Source organism: Macrobrachium rosenbergii, chromosome 6, assembly GCF_040412425.1.
Source record: "Macrobrachium rosenbergii isolate ZJJX-2024 chromosome 6, ASM4041242v1, whole genome shotgun sequence".
Classification (NCBI taxonomy): Eukaryota; Metazoa; Arthropoda; class Malacostraca; order Decapoda; family Palaemonidae; genus Macrobrachium; species Macrobrachium rosenbergii.
This window is the reverse complement of record NC_089746.1, coordinates 65,524,867-65,543,092: the sequence shown is the minus strand read 5'-3', so window position 1 is coordinate 65,543,092 and position 18,226 is coordinate 65,524,867. Positions and strand designations below refer to the sequence as shown.

At 36.2% G+C, this 18,226-nt stretch overlaps 1 protein-coding gene across 20 annotated transcripts in view; it reads left to right on the top strand.

Annotated features, from left to right (window-relative positions):
- Nucleotides 1-17,702, top strand: part of Pak (serine/threonine-protein kinase PAK 3-like protein) — a 32,748-nt gene extending 15,046 nt beyond the window's left edge. For 13 of the 20 annotated variants that reach the window (XM_067106015.1, XM_067106010.1, XM_067106014.1 and 10 more), the window contains 10 exons: nucleotides 5,200-5,359; nucleotides 7,409-7,539; nucleotides 7,772-7,995; nucleotides 8,117-8,260; nucleotides 10,306-10,492; nucleotides 10,692-10,780; nucleotides 11,723-11,826; nucleotides 12,860-13,021; nucleotides 13,317-13,489; nucleotides 16,517-17,702. In XM_067106015.1, coding sequence (XP_066962116.1) covers nucleotides 5,200-5,359; nucleotides 7,409-7,539; nucleotides 7,772-7,995; nucleotides 8,117-8,260; nucleotides 10,306-10,492; nucleotides 10,692-10,780; nucleotides 11,723-11,826; nucleotides 12,860-13,021; nucleotides 13,317-13,489; nucleotides 16,517-16,600 — 1,458 coding nt within the window. In that variant the 3' untranslated portion in view covers nucleotides 16,601-17,702. The remainder of the gene's footprint in view (nucleotides 1-5,199; nucleotides 5,360-7,408; nucleotides 7,540-7,771; nucleotides 7,996-8,116; nucleotides 8,261-10,305; nucleotides 10,493-10,691; nucleotides 10,781-11,722; nucleotides 11,827-12,859; nucleotides 13,022-13,316; nucleotides 13,490-16,516) is intronic. The other 7 variants (XM_067106024.1, XM_067106026.1, XM_067106023.1 and 4 more) reach the window with 1 other exon arrangement.
- The last annotated feature ends 524 nt before the right edge of the window (nucleotides 17,703-18,226 follow it).

Sequence of the window (18,226 nt, the reverse complement as noted above, 5' to 3'; positions counted from 1 at the left end):
GTTTCAAAGGCAAGACTGATGATCCAGAGAGGGTGACCGTAATTTGTGACTTCTGTTTTAAAGAGGGTGAACATTTCTCTATTGTGTAAGATCTTGTCCTGTAATTGCCTGGAATTTAGAAACAAATTGTGTTAAGTAGTGGTCCTGTACTACCAAAACCATTACCGTTTCAAAAATGGTAGAAGTATTACCCAAATTTAAGGCTCTTTTGTTCATCCAGTTTATTCTTAATTGTATTTGCAGCCACAGTTTTATGTATGTATATTTGTTGATGTATATAAATACAGTCAGCCCTCAACTTAGACATTCCTTATGTAAATTTGAAAATGCACTTGGAAAATGATAAAAAATCCAGAATCACGAAATCTGAATTTGATGCACACATTGAGCGCACCGAAAATGTAGAGAATGTTTAAAAAAAACATTTAATTTCAGTAAGGAAAAGCGTAGTGGTCATGTGTGTTATTACCTTCTAGTAGTAATAAGTATTCCTGTAACATGACCTACTTTTCTGGATGTTCCCCCTTGCAGCATTCTGTTATGTAACCATAATTTCCAACTGGAACTAGGACTTTCCTTAGTAAAGAGTACCGTAGATGCAGTTGCTGTTGTTTAAGAGCAAATACCAAGCTTCCTACGTTAAATTCTCCGTTACAGAATTTGTGCTCCATGCAGTGAGGAGAAAAATTACATCATATATTCTTATACATACCAGACATGCTCAGTTAAATTCAGTTACAAAATTGAAACTCCAGTGATGTAGAGATGGGAAATGGCAAAATTGTATATCATACTGAAATTCTTCATTGTGTAGTTGAAGCTTCGGCTAAAGGAAGGAAGAGAGTTAATTTATAATTTCTTATATAGCAGTACTGAGTTTATACATATTTTTATTATTGTTTCTTAAAAATCTAAATAATTTTTTGCATAGCATTCACATTCTTTAAGGTGTTATGATATTAATGTCTAGAAATGATAAAAAGCATATAGTGTGCAATGGTGTACGTAGGTTATGGATATATAGGCACATATGCGTTAATATGATGTATCACAACATTTTTTGTAAGGAATCTGAATATGCACCAGACCCCTTGTAAGTTGAAAGTTGAGGGCATTCTTTATTTCAAACATTCCTGCATACAACAGTTGAGATGGCTTGGACATTTAATGAGGAAGGAGCCTGAAGCAGTTTGTTTGAAAGTATAGCTTTGAAAATAACTGCCAGTGAACTATTAGGAAGGCTTAAAGTACAGAGAAGGGCATAGTTTAAAGCTTGGACCAGTTGGGAAGTTGGGCAGAAAGTACACACAAGACTGTGAAAAAACTCATTTCACATCGAACTCCATAAAGGTGAAAACCTGTCTGGGAAATAGAAGCAATAATAACAATAATGTCGAAATCATCCTGTATATATGCAAAGTCCTCATTCATGTTTCGATATGCTTTAGTTATGCCCTCATTTATTCTTGTTTTTCCTTTTTTTTTATCTTCCATTTGTATGGGCATCCCTAAGACATATTTAACTGTGAGTTTTATCCTTCTACTGAATTGTTGTTTTTTGCCATATATCAGTTTTCTAGATTGATGAATAGTTCTGTAGTGTACCATTTTCATCTGTGTTGGTTGCAAGTGGTTCTATACAATAAAGCATGTTTCATGCTCTTTGTTCACTGTTAGGATGAAGAGAAAGCGTGCATTCGAGTCCATTTTGTGTAAACGATTTTTCACCCGTAGTGCAGTTTCTGTTTTATATGAATGGTGGAGTCTATTAGTGTGTTGTGTGGAGGAGTTACATTTTGATGTAGTGTAGCAAATGTTTTGATTTTACATATATGTCTGGCAAAACTTTTTATAGTTTTAGTCTGATTCTCAGTACAATTCACTTTTCTTAGTGCATCACAGTTAGCCTTCCTCCTTGAATGCTATTGATGGTTGATATTTAAGTAGAAATCCAGGAACATTTATGGAGAATAGTCTTTTTGTAACGTTATAGTTTTTGGTAGTCGTGAAGCCACATGGTCATGTACTTTAAATGTTTTAATACTGGACATGAAAAAATATTTCCTCAAGGATTTGATTTTATATTCAGATGTTGCTGCAACAAGTCATAGTATTTTTTCCCTCTCTTTTACATAAACCTTACTTAGTGTCAACTGATGCTGAGGCTTTTGGGAATGCAAATAAGCTGTGTGGTGATCGTTAACTGAAGTACTTGTTCACAGGGAGCTTTCCCAGATAATTTTTGCCCTTGGAACTTACACGTTGTATGTGTTAATGTTTTTGTAGCAATATCCATTTTACCTTCCTTCGTTGCCTAGATGTTTTAGGGGAGTATTTGCTGTTTGCAAGTGAATAAAAGTCCTAATAATTTACAGAATGCTTTATCTGTTGCTGTCAGAGAAAGACCTTTCCACACAGGTAAACTTTTTAGTTTTGTGGGATGCCAGCTGTGATTACCTAGTGAGGATGAATTTTCCATGAGGGTTATTGTCTCTGATACATCTTATTCAGGTGTTGTTATGAAACAAGTATTCAGAACTCTTGACACGGAATCTTATTTTTCTTCCCTATTTGATAGCCATAAAGATTTAAATCTTGGAAGAATGTTATTCAAGTTTTCATAAATTTTCCATGGTATTTTATTCTCATTATGAAATGCATACCCATTTTTAAGTGCATACACTGTGGAATCCTTCCTGTGATCAGTTGGAGCCCATGTCCTATTTGTCCTTCTTGTATCCGCTTATTATAACTTGTGCACAGTGCACCATATTAAGAAATGATTGTTAAGGGTTTTTTTTTTTTTTTGGTCTTGATTTAGGTTGCTTTCATAAGAAGAAAATTTAGTACTTTGCTTCATATTGTCCAGACTGCCCTCTACTGTAGTGCATTTTTTGAGCTTGATATTGGGCTCCCTAGGTTCCTAGTTCTTGAAAGCACAAGCCTCTGGGACAAAGAAGAGTCTGTTGGTTGTTGAAGTTGTTTGAAGTTCTGTTACCATTTGTAAGGCATGAGGCATTACAGTATTATTGTCCTTTTTATTGGGCAGAGAAGGATTTTAAATCTGTACAACCAGAAACTACAGAGGCCTCAGTCACAAGTTGTCTTGATCTGTTATTGCTGTGTTCATAGATCTTGCCTAGTCATGCACACTAGAGAAGTGTCATGGTTGTTGGTGTGGAAGAGCAACAACAATTATGACCAAGTTGAGCACTACCTTTAAGCAGTAATGCTTAAGGGAGCCATTCATTCATTTGATACTCGTAGGTTGGAGGAAGTTGGTTAAGCTCCATACAGCTTCACTTTAGTTTCGGTCTCATAGTGTTAATTTTGTGTATATATAATATATTTACATATGGGCTATTCATTCAGTGGAAACTAGCTTTGCAAGATACATTATTAGTTTTTGAGGTGAGTTCCATGCAAATGTTTGCTCATTATTAATAGTACAGTAGTAATAATAGATAATGATAATACTGTAATAATAATTATTAATATTGTGTTCAGCATCTTAATCCTTGGCTCAGGCTGAATTACGTCACAGTAACCTCCCTCCCTTACGGCATCTCCCCCGAAGATCGTATCCCCTTACAGCATTCTCAAAATTAATTTCATTTCCAAGTACCCATTTAGGCCTCTTGTTCCCAAGTCCCAGTTTACATCTTTAGTGCTCCCAAATACCCACTTCTGGCAGTGCAGCTGTTAACATTTTGCCAAATTCCTGTTTTTCTTTGTCTCCCTGTTTGTAATGTCTTTCGTAGGATGATTGTAATCTTTTATATCCTGGGATTTATTTGTGTCAATTCTTATCTTCCACTGGTTCATTTTGGACAACTATGCCAACTCCATTTTGTCTTATCCAGCCTCCTCTCCACCAGAAATTCTATTTGTGCCACTGCCATTTTTAATTTCTTAGAGTGTGCACAATTTATGTTCACTTTATCGTCTCACAAGCATCTCCACCACCTCCTTAGTCTTTCATAGTACACACTGTATTTATTAATATTCACTACATTCACTTTTGCAGAGCTTTCTTTGTCATAGATTTTATTTTGTATGGGATTCTTTGCACCCCAGCTATTTAAAGGGTGCTGTGTACTAGGATCTTACAGCTCAGTGGTCTGGTTAACCTAAGGTATACTTAACTTAACTGGGATCTTACTTCGTTTGGATAATAGTTATCTTTTATAGACTTACTACATAAGTATTATTTAATACCCTGAAACTCATGTACACTATTAGCAATCGTAGGTGGTTACAACAAGGTTGCAAAGTGCCTTGCGCATAGCACTCTAGAAGGTGTTATGGTTCTTTGCCTCATCCTTCTGTCCGTAGCTGCATTGGTTTCTGCCCTTCAGTATTCATGTTCTCTTGGCTCTCGTCATACTTGGCTGTTCAGTTAACCCTTCCAGTAATCACCTTCCATTTAAAAGCATATCCTTTGGCTGAGTCCTGTTAGAGTTAGTGATGTGGACTAGTAGCAGCTAGTCAAGGGCCATCCTACTGTTAGGGGACCTTCTCTCTGTGATTGCTCTTTATAAGTTAGTGTAACAGGACTACTGAGTTATTTCTGCATTCATAGGGTTTGCAGAAAGCAATGCAGCTTGGGTTGAAGTGAGTCTACAGAGAACCCTTCATACCTCCACAGTTTGCCATGCAAGGCACGCTGTAAGTGGTACCCTCTTTGGGGCCTAGAGTCTTGAAATGGTACACTTTCTCCCCTAGCAGCAGATAAAGCATTCTTGAATCCTTTTTTTATTTTTTTTTATCTTCCCCTCGTGGTTTTCTTTTAGTTTGATTTTAATCCTGGGAGATAGTGTATTTAGTGGTGGTGAATGGATTGGGATGTTAATTTATATTGTGCTGTGCTTTTGAGAACAGTATCGTGATTACGGGTGCAAACGTAAATACTGGTCATGAATTGAGCCAAGGTCATCTCAGTGAAATTTTTTTTTTTATCTTGTTTGTTTATTCCCTCTCTTGAAGTTAATTGTTAGTTATCTCTGTTAAAAAAATAGCAGCATTTGTTGAGGAATGTTGTTCCCAGGTTCATATCTTTAAGACACAAAATTTTTTTGGTTCAGTGCCTGTTTCTTGTAGCATAGGATGAAAGTGTTGACCTACCTGTGATGTTTTAAATCTATTTCCATTATCATTGCCTACTTATTGATTTGTTATATTTGCATTTTTCTCTTCCAGGGAATGCCAGATTCATGGACAAAGTTATTATCCATCTCCAATATAAGTAAACAGGAGCAGAAAAATAATCCCCAGGCTGTGTTAGATGTCCTTAATTATTACGATGCCTCTACGAAGGAACATCAGACTTCAAAGTTCATGACTGTAGCAAAAACTGTTGGTAAGTATTATACTGTGGTGCCGTCTGTATCTTAATTATGAATAATGGTTTCGTTAGTTGTGTATTTCAGCCTGTCGTGACTAGTGTTCTTTTTGCAACATCCCTAAGTATTTGCAGATTGTAACAGTTACCAAAGAATTTAGTGAAAAGTTGCATGATTATGCTTTATTTCAGCCCAGTAAATGAATTCCGTTTTATTGTCCCCGCTTTACTTCTCTTATTTTCAAGAGGTACATTACAAGCAGTGAGTAGTTAGTGAATTCAGTAGTAATGCTGTGAAAGTACTTGATCCTGAGCACTGGTTTGCATGTAGTTTTCCTTGTTAAATATAAATATAACCTTAACCTGTCAGAAGTTCCTCTTGATTTAACTTTCGATAATTCTTAGGATTTTTTTTAGTAGTTTGTAAAGTACACAAATTATAGTGTAAAGTACACAAATTATAGTTTTACAAGTCAAATTTGCTTAATCATATTAGGAATGAAATCAGTTGTAGTTTTGTAATATGTAAACCATGTATTTAGCTAGCAGATGATTTTAAGTGCTTCAATGTGTCTGTGTACGCAACTAGGAATTGTCATAAGCGAGCCAGCATCCATGTGGGTGACATCTATTTTGAGTAGACGGGATGTGTTTTCTATGAGGTTCATTAATGGTTGTGAGTAGACTTTTCAAATTGTTTGTGTGGTGTGTGGTTTGACTTTTTGTACATTTACCACGTTGTTTTGATAATTTGAAGTATTAGGGGAAAGAAGAAAATATTAAGAAATTGTAGTAACATTTATCAAAGAACATTCCATAACAGTTACTGCTTACACACAAGATGGAAAACGTTACAAGTGACTGACCACTTTGGTTCACATGTTTCCTATAGGGTAACAAGTCAGTTTAACTAGCTCCTGTTCATTGTTTTATAGTGACTATGAGGCAGACATTTTGTGGAACTTTTTCTTAGAAATTAGGTCCGTTTTACAGCAACAGCCGGTAATTATCCAGATTACTGAAGCGTAGATCACAAGAGAAATAGATGTCATCCAGTAAAAATGATCATTATTCAAGAGCAAAGTGATCACAGGGTTTTGCTGATATGTTTTATTTAATTATTAAATGTATTGTATTAATAAATTTTTGGAAAGTCACAGAAAAAATATTTAATTATATCACTTGAAGACAGTAATTTTCTTTGAAAAACAAAGTAGCCTTTAACAGATATGGTACCATTTCAGGTAAAGTTTTCAGTCTTAGCCAGGCGTAGGTTTTTATCATAATTAGATTTTAATGAACACTGTAAACACTACATAAACACCAGGTAAAGATCTAAAATATTGGTCTACATTTGAGGAGAAACTTTGTTTGTACACTTATCACAAAGCACAAGGGGATATAGGTATTTGAGTACAGTACATTGAAAGCTACAGATCCATTTATTGATCACAATTGTTTGTGTATTCGTGTACACAGTCACAAAAGATGCACGGGATAGTTTTGTACTTTGCAGAGTTTTACATGTAGCACAGTTAATGAACACATCAGATGCACAAATTGAGTAATGATCACAGAGATTGCTGTAGATAGAGCTATCACAGCACTGGTGTTTTGACATTGTTTGTACTGTAGAGTTGTTTCACTTGTGCACTGTACTCAAGGTTTCACTTGTGCACTGTACTCAAGGTTTCACTTGTGCACTGTACATCTTGAGTAATGAGTATTAGTTGGGATTACGATTGTTTATGTATGAAAATTCACTTTGTTTTATTTTCAATAACTTTCAAGTTTAAAGCATTAAGTACTTTTTGGGTACTGATAGAAAAGAAAGGATTCTTGTCCAGGGTAAAATAGTTTTTCAATATAAATTTTGTATATGATAGCATATCTTTTAAATTTGAAAACTTACACACTTGTAGCACAGACAGAATTAAAATTTTTCTCTGTGCATTTATAAATATAAATCTATATTTTTCTCTGTGCATTTATAAATATAAATCCATGCATATGAGGTATCTGTTTTCACATCAGAATGAGCCAAATGCAGATGTTTGACATTTTCAGACCCTTCCCCGAGACCAAGTTATCAGGGAGGTGTGAACATTTCCGGGTATCCGGCAACGCCTTCTCCTCATAAGATTTCTGATGCCTCCTCAGGGTCACCTTCAACTCCTGAAACATGTTCAGAAGTTAGTGTAAGTCGGTGTTTTTGAAAAGGCCCCAGTGATTGTAAGGGCTATTTGGATTTTTGTATTCATGAAAGAATGAGTCACGGTCTTGTTGTTAAATTGTAAGCATTCTTTAGATCAGTAACCAATCTCAAATGGTCACAAGATGGATGTTTAGCGCAATATATGAATACCTTTGCAATATGTCACATTGTCATGGGGACTCTTAATATGGTTGCAACGGGACTTTTTTTTCCAGGTTCCCGACGAAGAGGAGGAGGAACCTCCGCCTCCTCCTATAGCTACAAGGCCCGAACGTACCAAATCCATTTATACAAAACCCGTAGAAGATGAAGCCAATGCCAATGGGGCTGCCTTAGATAGTAATCGTAATCCTCAAGCTGCCAGTATTACCCCAGTGCCAGCACCTACAACCATACCTCCGCCTGCGGGTGCCAACTCTACAAATGCCATAAACACAAGGTTTGGACCACTCGTGTGTTTGTTTTTAAGATGCTGCTTTAATTATCTGTGGATTATTTTATGGAGCAATCTTGGGAGATGCCGCATGACTTACTTATCTGGTTTTCACCTCATTTTCCAGTGGAAGCACTGCCTTAGAAAGAACAGCCGAAAAGCAGAAGAAGAAGAAGATGAGCGATGAAGAAATTTTAGAAAAACTTAGAGTTATAGTCTCAGTCGGTGACCCCAATAGAAAGTATACTAAAATGGAAAAAATAGGACAGGGGTAAGTGGTGTTTTCTTAAATTTGACTGCTTAGTGTTTACGATTTTAGAAGTCCTTTATGATGACTGATTTATCCCGTCTTGTGTGACACTTGAGAAAATGTTAGTGGAGGAGTATAAATTTAAATTGAGTAACTGATAATTTATTCTTGGAATTTGAGTTTTTTGCAGCAGTTTTACATTTTTTTCATACAAATTACCTAGAGAAAAATCTGCCATGTTCCTTTGTAGGTTTTTTTCCCAGCCCGAGAAGAACCCTAAAAGAGGTCAGAGGTCTGGTTAAACAAATCATTTATAACTAACTAACTTTGTAGGTTTTACTGTAAATCGTCATAATGTACAGCAGGTAATTGAACTTCTTTATATACAGGTAGTGCTTGAGTTATGATAATTCGATTTTGCGTTGGGGTTAGCAATTAATACTGATACGACAATATAGTTAGAAAATATTTTTAAATTTCGCATGGGCACAGGCAGCAGTGTACAATCAGACAGAGTGAGAGACCAAATTACAATAGACCAATTAATTTTCCTCCATCTCTTTATCTCATCTTCTAGTTAGAAAAGTAAAAGAGTATGATAAAAATATTGTTAGTAATGTTATACTCTTGCGTGAATGTGTACAGCCATAAACAACTGAACGAGAAACTGCTGTTTTGCTAATAACTGAATCGGATAACAACAGCTGTTTTGCTTGCATTTCAACCGTCGTACAATAGTAAATAGTTACCGTAGTTATGTTACAAATGACGTTAAGTAGAATAGGACTGATATATATTTACATTATACCCTTATTTGCTATGGAGAAAAGATCGGCAAGGAAATATACTGCTAAATTTAAGCTGCAAGTTGTAGCTGAAGCTGAGAAAACAGTGTTCAAGCTGCTAATGACTGTAGATTATTGTGCATTGGCAACATGGATGAAACCCGACCGTAAATAAAATTAGAGAGAAAAGTATTTTAATCAAAACTATTGGTCATAAAAAGAACACTCATTACTGCTGTTTTCATGCCGATAAAAGATGAATATGTAAATCCCGTATTATGATGAAAGCAAGTGAAAATAGTGAACGGAATCTTGATTTTTTTTTTGCACAGAACAAACATGCTGCCAACGTCATCTATTGACGAAAAAATAGCTGAATTAATTTCACAACGAGACGTATTCAAGTTACACTTCGACTTAAAAACACTTCGTATAACGAAAAGTAACCTTGTCCCATATAAATAAAGTATCTAGTAATTCATTTACACTTACTAGAAGCAAGGAAAGTACGGCAAAATAAACTTATTGCATAATCGATTTCCAAACCAAAACATTGAGTGCAGTTTATAATACAAAAGCAATATGATGTACAATAGTATTGCATACAGTGAAGTAAAGCATGACTTTTTAAAAGGTCCATGGAAAAGATGCATATTTGTTATGTTGATGGTAGTATAATATATTAATATGTCAATATAGAGTACAATATAATGTAGGCTAGGCTACTGTATATGCATACGATACACCGTAGTATAGGCTAAGCTAATTCTTGTTTGTTATTCAATTTCTCTCTGTATCGAATTATCATAAGTCAATATGCATGAACCTCCAGAATTAGCTAATATTAATAATTACTATACCGTATATGTGTAGAGTATACTTTATAGTGTAGGCTAGGCTACCATATATGCATAGATGGTACTGTGAATACCTTAGTGTAGGCTAGGCTATATTCGAGATACGTTATTTCCAACAAACCTAACCCCATCGTAAGTAGGATAATACCTGTGTAAGCACAGTAACTATTTGAAGGGCAATTGTGTTGTTTCAGATGTAAAATGAAAACCTGTTGAGACTCTTGGTGATCTTTATAGCTTCAAGATTTATTGTTCCAATTGCCAGATTTGTTGGTTAGTTTTGGGCTTTGAAACTTCAAAATATATTATGTTAAGTTGGCATTCATGCTTAGGAATGCCATCTAAGGGATATTCTTTTATGATTATTGTAAATTTTAGTTAGGATATTTACATAGTAATATATATTTATTTATAATCTTTCTAGAGCCTCAGGCACAGTTTACACGGCAATTGAGACGGCGACGGGAGTGGAAGTTGCCATCAAACAAATGAATCTCTCTCAGCAACCGAAGAAGGAACTGATTATAAATGAAATTATGGTAATGCGAGAAAATAAGCACCCTAATGTAGTTAACTACTTAGATTCCTACCTCGTCAGTGAAGAGTTATGGGTAAGTTGCATACCAATTGCCCGTTTTTCTTTATTTTTTATTCATTGTGTCATGACAAGGTTCTCAGTGATTTTGTAATGTCTGTGGTTGAGAATTGTTGTTCTGTTAAAATGGCTGCTATGTTATTATTAGAACTGGATGCACCTTTTGTATTTGATATATTCGTACCTGGTCTCTTATTGTAACCATTTGTCAACAGGTCGTAATGGAGTATCTTCCTGGTGGTTCACTCACTGATGTTGTGACCGAGACATGTATGGATGAGGGACAGATTGCAGCTGTTTGTAGGTAAGTAATGAAAACTCAGTATAAATAGTTTTATGATTTTGAATCTTGACCACATTAATTAATGTTCTTAAGTTCACCAGTCTCTTGTCTCTCAGACAGAAGAAAGTAGCCTCTCCAAGCATGTGCCTTCTGGAGCCATTTGTTTCTCTAAACCAGTAACCTACTTTTCAAGAACCTATAGTACTGTTAGCAGCTTATTCTCATTCCTTCAGTGTTTACACTGCAGAGGTTTGCTACATAAGGGAGGCTTACTATTTCATTTTTTAATTAACTGTCATTTACTTTAGCCCTTTTTCATTTCAATGCACTTATTAAACGATGAAGCAGGATCTTTGTGCAACCCTTTAAGCTGCCAGGTGGTTTTTTTGTATAACTCTTTGGAGTCCATGGAGCATGCAGGAATATATTAACACTGAAGCATTCAACACCTTGGCCTCCCACTTGAATAGTGGTTGAGGCATTAACATGATTGGGTTGTGATGAAACGACATATTTTTTCTACAAATCCCATTGATTATGATTATATTGCACATGAAAAGTGAGGTTAGTGTTAGAGACTTCTTGTATACCAAGAAGATGCATTTGAGGAGAGTGTCATCTTCTGTCTCGGAGGAAAAGAATGGTAAACCTGGAAACATTTATGACAAAAATGTAGTCATGTTTTGATTAACAAGATTGTGAGAAAAAACTTTGAATCTCCAATATTACTAGAGTCAGTTTGTTTTTCCATTTATGGTGTTATTAAATGCTCTCTTTACCTTATGAATCAGATTTTTTGTGAAATTCAAGTGTTTCCTACTAAATAATCTGTATGTTGTGGATTATCATCTAATTTTATAATTTTCTTTCTGAAATGTAGGGCTTCTTGAAGGTCTTGTGCTTTGTTGTAAGGATACATTTTCATATTGAGTTTTATTTTGATTCATTTCGCTTTCATTTCAGGGAAGTTCTTCAGGCATTAGAATTTCTTCACGTTAATCACGTTATACATAGGGACATCAAGTCTGATAACATCCTTCTTGGAATGGATGGCAGTGTGAAATTAAGTAAGTACTTATGCTAGTAGACACCACAAAAATGTTTTTTTGTTGACTTGGATATTGCTGTATTATTTATAGAAACATGAAGATCTAATTAAAAAATATCTTCAATACCTTGGGTGGTCACCCAGCATTGGGACAAAACTTTAGAAAGGTGGTTTATGTAAGGAAGGTAAATATAATTTATTAAAAATGCTTCCACTTTAAGAACGTACAGTATGCCTGTTATATTATATTGATGGTTCCCTGCATTCACTTTTCATCCATTCTTATAAGGTTTTCCCAATCAGCTGTCCAACAATTTGACCCTGCTCCAGTTTTCACTGCAAATCCTTTGCAGTGACTTTATTTCAAATTTCTTACAACAGCAACCCTTTTGCAGTTTCAAATTTCTCACAATAGCAACCTTAGTGCAGAAGGCCTTTAAAGAAAAAGTGTGCAAAATATATAAGTTAAAAGCAATAAAAATGCTGGTTTTTCCATAAATAATAAATATTCTTTTACAAAATCAGCAAGGTAACATAGAACTAGTTATGAAACAAAATTGTTATTGCCTTTTTTTTTTTTTTCCAAAAGTAAAATGTAAGTGCAGTTGAAGTTTGAGGAGTACCCAAATAACAAGCATAAACTGCTTGTTGCCATCTTTAAGTCTTTACCTACAGTTAACTGTATTCATTCCTCTCCTTGTATGCTTTGCCTTATTGTTAAATCTCAGATTGACATAAGTAATTAGAATGATAGTGGGGGACCTTAAGTATTGTGCATTTTCTGTGAAAAGCATAGACCCTGGCAGAGTAGTTCTACGATAGTGGGGCGCCTTAAGTATTGGGCATTTTCTGTGAAAAGCAGGAACCTTGGCAGAGTTGTTGTACATCATAAAAGGGAAGTCTTTGCCATAGGGCGAAAATATGAGAGGCAAAGTCCCCAACTATGAGTATGGTGGTCATTCGTAATGCAGTCTCTTTTGGTCATTCCTGGACCTAATAGTTACTGTCTTGTCCAGTGTGGTTTACTGATAATTGGTCGTTTTTCTTTTCAGCCGACTTTGGGTTCTGTGCTCAGATTTCCCCTGAACAAAACAAAAGAACGACAATGGTTGGCACTCCATATTGGATGGCACCAGAAGTTGTAACAAGAAAACAGTATGGCCCTAAAGTAGATATATGGTCTCTTGGAATTATGGCCATAGAAATGATTGAAGGTATGGTAATCATCACTTCATTAATATTCATTGTGGCTCAGATACAGTAGTGTGCTTTGAGTTTATGCAAGCAATCTTTACTTTACAGTACCATACACTCCCCACCGATGATGTAAAGGTTGTAAATGTAGTGCTATAAAAAGTTGAACTAGATTGCAAGTTTACCTATAAATTATCTTAGCATAATGTTTAATGTCTCTATACAGCATTTGACTTTTTATATTAGTTTGCAGAATATGGATGCATGCTGAGAACTTTGTTATTGCTTGCTAACATTTTTTTTTTTTCTTTTCAGGGGAGCCACCGTATTTAAATGAAAACCCCCTAAGAGCACTGTACCTTATTGCAACAAATGGAAAGCCAGAAATTAAGGAGCGGGAGAAGCTTTCTCACGTTTTTCAAGATTTTCTTGATCAGTGTTTAGAAGTGGAAGTGGAGAAGCGATCTACAGCCAATTGTCTCCTGAAGGTATGTGTCATATGGCTGGAGGTTATCTACAAGTATGAATTAAAATGGAATATCAAGTAAAATTTATTTGGTTACACATGGACCTTTAATGTATTTTACCTGAAAATGCACTATTAATTGTAATTGTACACTTGAGCAAATTAGCCTAAGGCTTTTTATTGTCGATCACCTACATTAGTTCCCATAAGATTGTCGTTCCTAAGAAGTGAATCCAGTATGTGTAATGGCAGTGTGAAATAGGCTCCCTGAAGGTCTAGTGACACCAGGTAGTGCCTCTTTGCCCTACTGTAGATCTGATGAACTCAACCCTTTCCATAATTAGTTGACTGCATACATCTTCAAATGATGTGGATATGTCTTCAGACCCCTTCCAAGGCATTCTTCTCAAGTAACTAGCTTCAGAACTCCACGGTCACTGTGAAAACTTTCCTGATTGCTTCTGTGGCAAGAAATATAGCACATCTGAAGCTTGGACATCATAACTGAACAGGGTGAGAAAGAGGCAGGAACATCTGAAGCTGTGACCTTTTTTTAGCAATTGCTGGTTTGTAGGTCAAGATTCTTAGTCCTGGATCTTTTAGAACCTCCATAGTCCAGCTGCAAAGAGATTTGTGCTTGCCATAGGGTGATAATAGCCTCTAGTTGGCTCATGCCCCTGCATCCTTGATACCACATTTTTAAGGATGTTATTCACCAATTTGGCCTAATGAAAATCTTATCCCATCCTAGATTCATCATCAGCACAGTGTAGTTCCCACAATAGTTTTCCTTAAGTGGTGGGATGGTGGAACAGGGTGTGGAGATTAAAATTCCACGGATGAGACCTCATCGTAAGCCACCTTAAGGTTTTTCCACTGGCACTTCATTGAAATTTCCATCATGACTGCTTAGTTCAGTGAAGAGCCACTTCTGTCTTGTTGGTTAGAGGCAGTGAGGAGTTGGGAGATACAGTATGCGGGTAATCTCAGTAGTCTTGCCCTTTTTGTTTTTGTGGTTTGGACTCGGTGTACACTGACTTCCAGAAGTAACTTAATCATGGTATCTTCTTACTAGTTCATGTGACTGAATTGAAACTGCAGCTAGTTCATGTGATTGAATTAGAACTGCAGATATTTAAGAGTACATGTAAAGCTCTGTTGTTGGACCTCTGCTGAACCTTCATTGATGTTTACACTTGTGCTCCTGTAAGTTTCTGTATGGGTAACTATTCCCCACTGGAGCCCATGTGGTTGATTAGTATTTTGCTTCTCCAAATGGGGTTACAGCTTAGCAATAATAATTAGTAGCAGCAGCAGTGGTCCAATTCACCCTTAGTAGGTAGCTGGAAGAGTGCACTAAAGGCAATTTTTCTTCATATTGCTTGATAATTGTGTAGGTCTTAGGATCGGGAATTGTCCATGGAATTCACTGAAGTCTGTTGTAAAACAATCTGGATCTGCAGTGTCTTATCTTTTTGGCCACAGAGAATTGCTTCTGCAGCCAATGATACTCCTTGAGGATTGATCCCTCTCACAGCCTCTCTCCCTCAGACGTCTGGGGACAAAGTGCAACAGTACTGTAGTTCATGGCTCGTTTTCCTTATGGTGGTTTGTATACAGCATTAACAGCAGTGGCCACAGCATTTAATTCCAGTGAGTTAGGAACACAAGGCACAAGCTGCACTCCGTGTAGCACTAATCAATTGGACAGGAGGATTCTCAGCTGTTGGTTAAATTTGCTGTGTGGGCAAGGATTCTGGTGTCACAGGAGAGGGTTTGAGTAGTAAAGGTGGTAAAACACCTTACCTTACAGTCTGTTGCTGGATGCTCAATGAAGATACCTGTGAGTTGAACGCACACCCCTTGATCTGGATACGCACTACTAGTAGCAGAACAAGAGGTGACAGTGGAGGAACCAGTCTAGTTGATGGTACAAACATGAACACAGCTACACTTGAAGGAGCAGAAATGAGAGTATCTCACCCCTGGGTGAGAGGAAGAGGGTGGAGGAGTTAGTTTCCTGGTGTGGTAAACTTTCCAAGGTAGGCAGAGTGTTTGGTCAAGGAATTCTCTCCTCCTCCTCTGCATGATGTAGACTCAGGGCTTTCAGGAGGCAGCATGATACAAGGAAAATTTTCATGTGATGATTGACAGTGAGTGGCAACTGGGAGACATGGAAGCATAACTGTAGACAGATGATTCTGATGATGCAACTGCTGGATTCTTTGGTGTGTGCTTCATAGGGTCTCTTATGCACTTGAGAAGGTACAATTGCTCAACAATTCAGTCATTACACACTTCACAAGTCGTCTCTGGAAAAAAGACAAGAGGTTCTTTAGGATGACATGTATGAACTGGATCCCCAATCAGGGAACCCTTGACACATGCTGAGGCATGGTTGTAGTGGGTTGAGTATAATAGCCCAAGGGCTGGAATTCAAAAACCACCCACCTTTCAGACTTAGCAGCTCTTCAAATGCTATTTACAGCCACATCCATCCATGAACAAAACACAAGACAATCATAGTAAATTTTGTTATAATTTACCCCAGTTAAGTTAAAATCATTTTGACAAGCTCAGCAATTAGTTAATCACAAGCCAAGTAATGGAAAAACCATACAACCCTTTTAAAAAGCAACAATAAATTCCACCAGCTCTAAAAAAAAAAAAAGTGTTCACATTAACACCTGGTGAAGGTACATGATTGTCTGGTTAAAACTGACGAAGAAATATTGATGTGGAAAAGTCTGGCATAACCACTGCGAATAAGTGGTTCAGGGATAGGAACTATAACACTGGTGGACTGAGCAGAAAGCTTAGGAGCAATGATTTAGTTACCACGTTAATTAGCAATTTAGCTTTATTATATGGGTGCTTAGAAATGCAAGCATTGAGAATTCGGTCACCAGCACTTGGTCTTTTAGGCATAAGTAAACTTTAAATGGTGTGTATATTTATGGAACATATCCTTAATGTTTTCATATTTTTATATGGCATGGTGGCATGAGTGTAGTTTTTATTATTTACTAAAGTTTCTCAATACTTTCAGCACCCCTTCTTAAAACTGGCCAGACCACTGTCGAGTCTACACCCCCTCATCGTAGCTGCTAAAGAAGCTGCCAAGAGCCATTAACGTAGGTTCACAAAGGTATTACAAACCTTAATCCCTATCCTTAACCTTAAAACAATCCTCCCTATTCTTAATCTCACCTGACCCTACTACCTTACCTTACCTTAATCCTTTCCTTACCTTTGTTACGCTGGTGCATCAGGTGCTGCTTCTAATCTTCAGTTGTCAGTGAGGACGACCAAGCAGCCTTGTGTGATTATTATAACATTAGCCAGCTCAACAACTAGTCATGGGAATCAGAGGAAACTTCTCTTCAGTTGACCCTGCAAGGGATCCAGTCAAAGTCTTCTTTGGAAGGCCCTCGTGCTGGTCGAAGAAGCGTCGACATGTTATTTTCTAACCAAGATCTACGTGAAGAACCTCAATTCTCTCTCAGTAATCTCATATTGGTCTGAAAATAAAGTAATGAAGTATGTGTTCATTTAACTCATAATCTTAAGACGATGATAACTGCAGATAAGTAGGTAAATGGAACATGTAAAGGAATCTCTGTTGTGTCAAAAAATGTTATTATTTAAAGACTATATTATTTAAAGACTGTGTTCTTTTTTTTACTTAAATTTTGTTGTGCACAATTGCAACTCTTATAAGTTTTTTAAACGTTTTACTATTGGGTTTTTCTTCTGTATGTTTGATTCTGCCTTATTATTGGTTTTTCATGTCGCAGTTACATAATCAGCAGGAGCCCTTTAATAATACTTAACGTGCTATGCAAGTAAGAGCTCTTGTTTTTTTAACTCTAATAGGGCAAGTGATATGGATCCAAAAGATGCCATAAAAATGCATTTGTATTTTAATTGACTTGCTTAATTGTTACGACTATTTATTTTTTAAAAGATTTCCGTTCTATGAACGAGAAAAACAATTTGAATCTTACTTTTCTATATTGATTGCTTAGATAAAAGAAAGTAGTGTGTTTCTGTTTCATGTAAAGTATATTGACGAAGCACTACTAAACAGGGATATATGCATTTTGTTATTGAAAATTTTTTTCAGTGCATTTCCATTTTCCAGTGTATTATAAAGCACAAGTAGATATATATAAATAACCTTTGCTTTTGGAGAAGGAATCTGTGTATCTTGCTAATATAGGTAGTAAATTTTCCTTTGTTGTTTCTTTATCCCTTGAATTTTCAGAGTGATAGATCAAGTGTACTTGATAAGTAGCTTTGTGAAACTATAAATGTACTTTACAACCACATCAGTTTTAAAATAATAATCACACTTTAGAACCACATCAGTTTCAAGAAGTGCATTCTTTACAAGAAGGGCAATTTTACTAAAAGCAACACATCAGGGTTTGAGAGCTCACCCAGGAAAAGGTATTCCAGATTCCCATATCACATAGAGGGTCGTTCATTTAGAAGTTCTCTTGACCATCAGCATATCTGGAAATAAAAAAATGAAGTTAGTCCTGTGAACACTGGTTGTATTGAGTTGATTTTACATGCACAACATAATTCGAACTTTTAAGGAAGCAAATTGCAATTGTTTTTATCAGTGTACCCAAAATAGAAGGTATATACTCCTAATTTTTAAAGTTTTAAATGCAGTTTTTCCTTAACCCTGTGAAATGTAATTTTCACTTGCCACTGGTTGTAATTCTCCCTTTCTATATCTACCACCACC